Raw genomic sequence first — 8125 nt, forward strand, 5'->3', positions numbered from 1 at the left:
CTGACATGAAAGAAATTCAACCTTTGGGTCATAGAGAAAAGAAGCAAAAGACCTAATAAAAAGCACATGTTAACCATTAATGTTCATTTACCAAATCCTACTTAAACTCTTGTACTCTCAGAGCTAATTTCATCCAATTGCCTTTTAATTATAGTCTCTTGCTCAGAGTTGCAAATATAATAGCTTTTTAATATAACTTGCAGTGTTCTGTGTCCAGTGTAGGATGTAATCATGCAATTTATTCAGTCAGAGCTAGTGCATTAGGTAATTAAAACATAAGCACACAAGATTTCTGCACATGCATATTTGGCAGGAAAGTAACATAAGAAACTGACAATTTTTTTTGCAGAGTTCTTTCTGGATAGAATATAAGGAAAATCCTATGTCCACCAGTGCACAGTGTAGCTAAGGTGAAATACAGAAATCAGATATGACTGTTTGGGAGACGTGTGCACATATCGTATCAGAGAGTATGATAAAGTAGGAATGTAAGTGGTTTAACACGTTGTTAACTATGTAATCACAGCCTTGGTTGATATAATTCTCAAGCAAGATAGTTCTTCATTATCTAAGATGTTAGGAGTTGAACAGACCCTCAATCTCCTGTCCCTTTTAGAGGAAGACAAAAAAAAAAAAAAAGATATGGGATTTCAGATAATTTTGACTATTAACAAAAATGGCCATAAAAAAAAAGCTCTTTTGTATAGTGATTACTTTGGGGGAGTAAGAGTTGACATATGCATAGGTAATTAAACCCTTCTCTAGTTTCCACCTTTATTTTGGTGTAACCAGATTTTATGTAAAATCAAGTAGTGTTTTACTAGCTCTTTTAAAATACATATAATTTTGGTGACATTTAATTGAAAAGAAATTTATCTGCTCCTTTTTTGGCTGTCCTGGGTCTTTGTTGGTGCGCACAGGCTTTCTCTAGTTGCGGAGTAGGGACTGCTCTCTCAGTATAGTGCGGGGGCTCCTCGCTGCAGTGGCTTCCCTTGTTGCCGAGCATAGACCCTGGGACGCGTGCACTCAGTAGCTGCGGCTCCAGGGCTCCAGAGCACAGGCTGTTGCTCCACAGCATGTGGGATCCTCCTGGATCAGACATTGAACCTGAGTCTCCTGCATTGGCGGACAGATTCTTTACCACTGAGCCAAAAGGGAAGCCCTGTAATTAATTTTTAAAAAACACATTAAGGTACATTTTTGTACATTTATTCATTCCATAATTTATTAAGTGCTAACTAATTATGCCCCATATATTACAGTGATACCAGTTTTTTTGCAGAGTGTATTTCTGTAGTGTTAACTTTAACTGTGTTTGGCCATTAAATAAATTAAAAAACAAAGGCTACATGCTATGAATCCAAATATCAGTGTGGGATTTAGTTATTGATCAGGATTTGGGGTTTGTAAAATGCCAGTATCTGCAGACATAAAGGACAAACAAGAACAGTTAGGAGGCTAGCCAAGTAACTTCCTACTCTCAGATCAGAATTTAACTTAGTCTTGGAATCCAGATAGACTCTTTCTCAGGCTGATGCTCCTTGTACATTTACACGTCAACACTGAGATTTTGGCCCCTTCAGCTCCAGAAAGAGTCATCTCTGAAGGAGACCTGCCTGCACACACAGGGGATCCTTCCTGATGTTCTGAGTCCCAGCTCTCAAGTTTACAGCCTAAACTTTGCCATTGAATTTCTCTAGTCTTGACCGCTCTCTATTTAATCCTGCCTTTTACCTAGTCCTATTGAAGCTTCCTTCATAGTTCAGTCAGTAAAGAATCTGCCTGCAATGCAGGAGACGTGGGTTCAATTCCTGGGTGAGGAAGATCCTCTGGAGAAGTAAATGGCAACCCATTCCAGTATTCTTGCCTGGAGAATCCCATGGACAGAGGAGCCTGGCAAGGCTAGTCTGTGGGATTGCAAGAGTTGGACACAACGTTGCAACTAAACCACCACCACAGTAGTATTAGCTTGTTCTTAAGTAAAAATGAAAGCCCTTGATTTGTTTTCTTAAAAAAAAAAAAAAAAGCACATATAGTTTTATTTTTGGCATTTCTAAAAGCAACATTAACTTTAAATTTGATATGTTTATATTGTGTGTTGACTTTTTTCCCCCTGAAAAGTTGTTTATGGTACATACTTCCTCCTGTGGCTTCCCTCTGGCTGTGGACCTCTTTCTTTCCCTTTATAGCCTAGCTTCCTTTAAGGATATCTGTACATTTCCTACTGAATAAAGATTTATGCAACTTGTTCCCTTTTAATGGACATTTGTATTATGAATCAGACTACTATTAAAACATGTTTTAGTCAACATCTTTGAACAAATTATCTACATTAGTGCACATATTCTGTAGAGTGGAATTCTAGAAAATATTTGGCCTAAAAAAAACACTCATTATGGTTTGAACTGTGCACCATCAAAAATCCATGTTGAAATCCTAACACCTAGTACCTAGGAATGTAACCTCATTTGGAGATAGTCATCTTTATAGACCAAGTTACAATGAGGGCATCATCAGGGTGGGTTCTGATCTAGTCTGTCTGATATCCTTGTAAGAGGAAATCTGAACACAGGCATGCAGAGGGAAGATGATGTGAAGATACAGGCAGATGTCACGTAACCCAGAAGACAGTCATCTTCAAGCCAGTAAGACACATCTGGAACAGAGTCTGTCTTCACAACCCTAGGAAGGAACCAATACTGCCCGTACCTTTCTTGGAACTTCTAGCTCCAGAACTATGAGACAACAAATATCTGTTGTTTAAGTCACCCAGTTGGTGGTACTGTTATGGCAGTTCCAGAAAACTGGCTAGTGCACCCCTCCCCAAATGGCTTTTTATCCCTTAACCGACCATGTAGGAGAGTAACTTTCCCCCTACACCTCACTGACACTAAACAATCAATTTTTTACCATGTTTTGCTAATTTGGAAGACAGCTAAATGATATCTCTTTTTAATGCACACTTCTTTGATTTTTTAATACAGATTTAATACATTCCTGGGTTTTTAATTCCTTTTATTTAAAAATATCTAAAATGGATTCAAATGGATTGACATCATCAGCTAACTATTTACTATGATTAACATGGTTTGATACAATCATAAAAATAAAATGATTAAACAATATGCTTAACTTGAAAAATTTTAACTACGCATTAATTTATTGAAACTCTATTGCAAAATTTTCATTCTCTAGAATTATCACTTATATTAAGAAGTATACTCCTAAAAGGAAAAAGCTAAATGATTGAAAACTACAAAGTGAAAAAGTAAGTCAATTTCTTATTTATAGTATGAGATATTAAGTCTCATATCCAAAAATCCAGTTTGTTAAGGTATTAAGGATTATGCTTTTTAAGTAAGTTCATTACTGACCTTACTGTTAGAAGCACGCTGTAATTCTACACAAAGTTCTAAAATAATACCTCAGACTAGAGGAGCATCTTAGTAACATAAAAAATAAAAAAAATGGCTTGAGGGTTGCAATATTGATTTTAAAATTGTTTCCTGAACCAATTATCAATGAGGCATATTTGTTCCCAGTAACTCTTTAGTTAATATATGCTCCTCCTGTTTAATGATTATTTTTTAATCTTTTCTCACAGACTCATATCGGCCTTTGCATGAGTCAAGAGATGGGCTTTCATGTTATTCGACTGAATAAATTTTCTGCGACAGCCTACAAAAGGACACACAAAAGGTTTCTCCCCAGTGTGGATGCGCACGTGTGTACGCAAGTTGAAGGACAGGGAAAAGCGTTTTCCGCACCCTTCAAAAGTGCACGGAAATGGCCTCTCTCCAGTATGAACCAGAAAATGTCTTTTTAGCTTTGTACTCTCCTTGAAGGCTTTCCCACATTCTGCACACACATGATCTCGGGGATTATGAACTCGAAGATGCTTCCTCAGGGATGTTTTATTCTTGAACTCTCTTATGCATCCGTCGTGAGGACAAACATAGCTTTCAGGAGCACCATATTCTTTCTTTGTATTTGGCCTCCTTCTAGTACATCCTGTGAGCTGTTTAGGTTCTGAAAAGTCCATGTTGGGTATTCTTCCCGGAGGAAGCTTCTTGCTTGTCTTGTACTCAGAAAACTCAAGAAGTGGATTCTCTCCAATCATCTGTTGAGGAAATTCTTGTTTTGCATCCCTTTTCATATATTCCAAAGAACATTCAAGAAGTGAGCTTGCCGCAAGAACCTGTTGAGAAAGGTCTTGTTCTGATCCTTCTTTCAGACGTTCAAAGGACTGAAGGAGTGGGTCCTCTTCCACGATAGGTTCAGAAAACTCACCTCTTATTATGCATTCTATGTAACAGTCAGAGAATGTATCATCTTCGACAACCCGGAAGCTAGTCTCATAGCACACGTCCTCGTCACATAAGATCCGCGTCGTGTCAGGAGGCTCCTGCTGGGCTGGCAGTGACTTGTCTGTACGGGCAGCTCTTCTACCCAGGCCTTTCTGGCTAGGTGTTGTTCCCCTTTTCTTCCGCTGCTGGTCCATGGTGTCCTGTTAGTTCCCTCTTTGAAGGTTTACACCAGGATAGATCAACCACTTCTGGGTAGGAGTGATCAGCCTGAATTGTCTTCAGCAAGCACCTGTTTAAGACAGCAGTCATTAGGTGAAATATATTCCAATTAATATAGTCTCAATTTGAGCCATGATCAGAAAATGACCTCAAAAAATGGCCTAGAACTCACTTTCTAATAATAGAATCACTACATTTACATCTTTGACTAATTCTCCAAGAGAGTAAGAGAGTTAGTTGTGAAGTACGTAAGACTTGGATCATAACCATTTCTTTCCTGGTTACCCCCCCACATGTTATCAGACCTTTCTAATTGATCAGCTAACGTCTACTGGGCACTCATGATCTGCATTTAAAGTGCTCAGCGCACTTCATGGCATAGAGCAAATGCTGACCGCTCATGTGAGCTACTGTTAGTTTACTTTTATATTCATTCTGTAAGTAAATATAGGATCCTGCTAAGTGCCAGGTACTCTTCTAGACCAAGGGCAGCAAACTTTTTCTGTAATGAGACAGATTTAAGCTTTGTGGGTCCTGCAGGCCTGTGTCATAGCTATTCAATTCTCACTGTAGCATGAAAGCAGCCATAGACAGTACGTGGAGGATGGGCAGTTTACAGCAGAGACTGATTTGGTGTGTGGCTGTAGCTTGCCCACCTTTGTTCTAGAAGATGCAGATCCAGAGAACAAATCACATGAGATCCACACATTCCCGTCTCCTATCAGTGCAAGTCAAATAAAGGCACAGGGGAATTTGGCCCCAAATGGTTTTTGATCATTTTTTAAAAAAATCTAAAAGTAGCATTATGAGAGTTACAGCATGATTATATTCTTCCTAAGAGCCTTTTATTTAATTGTTACAATTGTTTAGCAATTAAGCAAAGGATCTAAAGATCTTTTATAAGATCTGTTAATTTTAGCCTGATGTCCTGCTGTAGGAACAAAAATTAAGTGCTTTTTAAAAAGGAGCAAATGTGTAAGTACTGGAATGAAAATTAACTGCTTATTTTTAAATAGCCATATTAAAAAATACCACCTCAAAATTTTGTGTCATTTACTTTTGGTAAAATAATACACAGAATGAAAACAAAACATGCTTTCATGTCGTCTTAAACACTATATATACACACATACATATTTATATATAAAGTAAATATACATTTAATATACTTTAGTATGTATATATTTAGTATATATATATTCAGTATATATATACTAAATATGTACATTTAGTATATACTAATATATACTAAAGTATATTTGTATACTTTATAAAAATTTGTATAATGTATAATTTGTATTTGTATAATGCATATTTACTTATGTATGTATAAATAGTTTATATATTGGTATATATTTACATATGTATGTATTATATAAATTTACTTATCTGTATAAAATATATATAAATGGGGATTTCCCTCATGGTTTAGTAGTTAAGACTCCATGCTTCCAATGCAGGGGTTGAGGGTTTGATTCTTGATTGGGGAACTAAGATCCTACATGCCTTAGCCATACACATACACACACACAAAATATAAATGTTATATGATATTTTAAAATTGCTAAGGGAAGATTTTTAAATGTCTTAAGCATTTATATATAAGTATGTCATATTTATAAATAAATTGCTCAGGGAAGAGGTTTAAATGTAATAAACATATATTTCTATACTATATATATGCTTATTTAAAACTCTTCCTTTATCAACTGAAGTGCATGTTTTGTTGTTATTGCATGTTTTTCTTTTGCCAAAAATAAATATCTTGATTTTTTTGAGGTGGTTATTTTTAAACATGCCTTTTAAAAAATACTATGAAGCTGTTTATGTATGTTGTATTCCTAATAATAAAGTTAATGGTATCAGTATTATTATTTATTCTCTCCAATCAAGGAGGCTGTATCCAGGAATATTTGCCTAACAAAATCTTGCTCTCATAGCTAAAAAATAATTTTTGTTGCATTTTGTATTAGTGAATATAGCATTTTTGGAGCAAAACCACTAGTGACAGACCTAAAGCAGGAAAGACCACAATAGCCCACTTCCTCAATCAGCTCATTTAAAGTAGCTGCAATTCATTTGATTCCAGCTTTTCTCTACAAACCCATCTCTTGCCATCTCCAGCTCTCCTATTTAATTTCCAGCCAAATAAACTCTCCTTTCAGTAAAGTGTTAAGCTCTTTCCTCTCAACAAAATACTACCTAGCCTCATGTGTATATCTGTAACTTACATAATATTACTGTAATCAATTATATCTCCCCCAACCCCAAAGAAATTAGGATAAATACCAAGCTATTTACCAAGAATTAAAAATCTCTACTTAAAAACGGCATTTGCTCAGGCCCGCTTTCCTTGATTCTCAATCTCTAGTCAAGTCTCTAAGCTAAATGCTCTCCTAGCTCCCTACTGAACACTGGCCAGAGCCCCTTGGTTCTTATTATCTCAGATCTGTTTTTCCTACCAGTCGGAAAGCTCTAAGGCTTTGTGTCTTATCCACATGCCCCAGCACTCACTAGTTTTGTATAATGATGTATACATTATATATTAATTGTATAAAAACTAATGGATGAATATGCATTTAGTCATCAGACTGGTAATACCTCATTTAGCAATCTATAAAAAATAAATTTATTAGAAGAAAAAGTTGCCAATCAGTGATGCTAATGTGTACAGCACTCAACTTCTAAAGTAAGATTATTTGTCAGATCTGTGACCGTGCCATTTCTCACAATATGCAAGCTTGTGACCGTGCCATTTCTCACAATATGCAAGCTTGTGAGAATGCTGTATAAATTGGAATGGTAATTTATTATGAGAACACTCCTGTTGATGCTCAACTACATCCACTCCGGTGGTAATACTGGTTAAGTGTGGTATGAAGACAAAATCTGGTTGTTACACGTATTACTTAATGGCATGAGACTAAATATTATATTTTCTATTTCTCAAATTGTGCTGTAATTACTTCCAAAGTACATCATTTACTTATTCAGTCATTCGATAAATATTTAGTAGCAAACATTGTTAGGTGCTGACGCTTTTAAAAAAATCTGTTTTTTGGCTGCACCGCATGGCTTACTGTATCTCAGTTCTCCTACCAGGGATCGAACTGGGCTTATGGCAGGGAAGGGAAAGCATGGTCCTAACCACTAGGCTGTCAAGGAATTCCCCCAGAGCTGACTCTTAAGGCAGCAGAAAAGATACAAAGTCCCTGGTTTTCATGGAACCTCTATCTGTGTGTGATAGAAATGCAAATAAAGTTTTTATAAGATGGTAAATAGTTTCCGGTTGAGAAAAACGCTACGAAACGAAACCAATAAGAGGAAAAATGGAGGAGGCTATCTTTTGAAAAGAACGTCTGCAAAGGCTTCCAAGGAAGCATTAGAAGAAGCATCTGAAAAAGATTAGTCAGCTGAAAGGTGGTAGGAGAGTGTTCTTTTCAAGCTGCAGCAGAAAGCACAAAGGGATTAGCTTGCTGGATGGAAAGAAAGCCATGCTTGTTACACAAAATGGCGGGCGGAGGCCACAGAGGTCAGAGATAAGGTTGGGGACGTGCAGGAGGGAGCCATTTGCAGGTAGTTCCCAAACAGAGGGGAGC

The 8125-nt window shown here is 36.7% G+C and overlaps 1 protein-coding gene across 1 annotated transcript; it reads right to left on the reverse strand.

Annotated features, from left to right (window-relative positions):
* Positions 3599-4501, reverse strand: ZFP42 (ZFP42 zinc finger protein). The gene has a single exon (XM_018041806.1). The coding sequence runs from the start codon at positions 4499-4501 to the stop codon at positions 3599-3601; it is 903 nt and encodes a 300-aa protein (XP_017897295.1).

Source organism: Capra hircus, chromosome 27 (assembly GCF_001704415.2).
Source record: "Capra hircus breed San Clemente chromosome 27, ASM170441v1, whole genome shotgun sequence".
NCBI lineage: Eukaryota > Metazoa > Chordata > Mammalia > Artiodactyla > Bovidae > Capra > Capra hircus.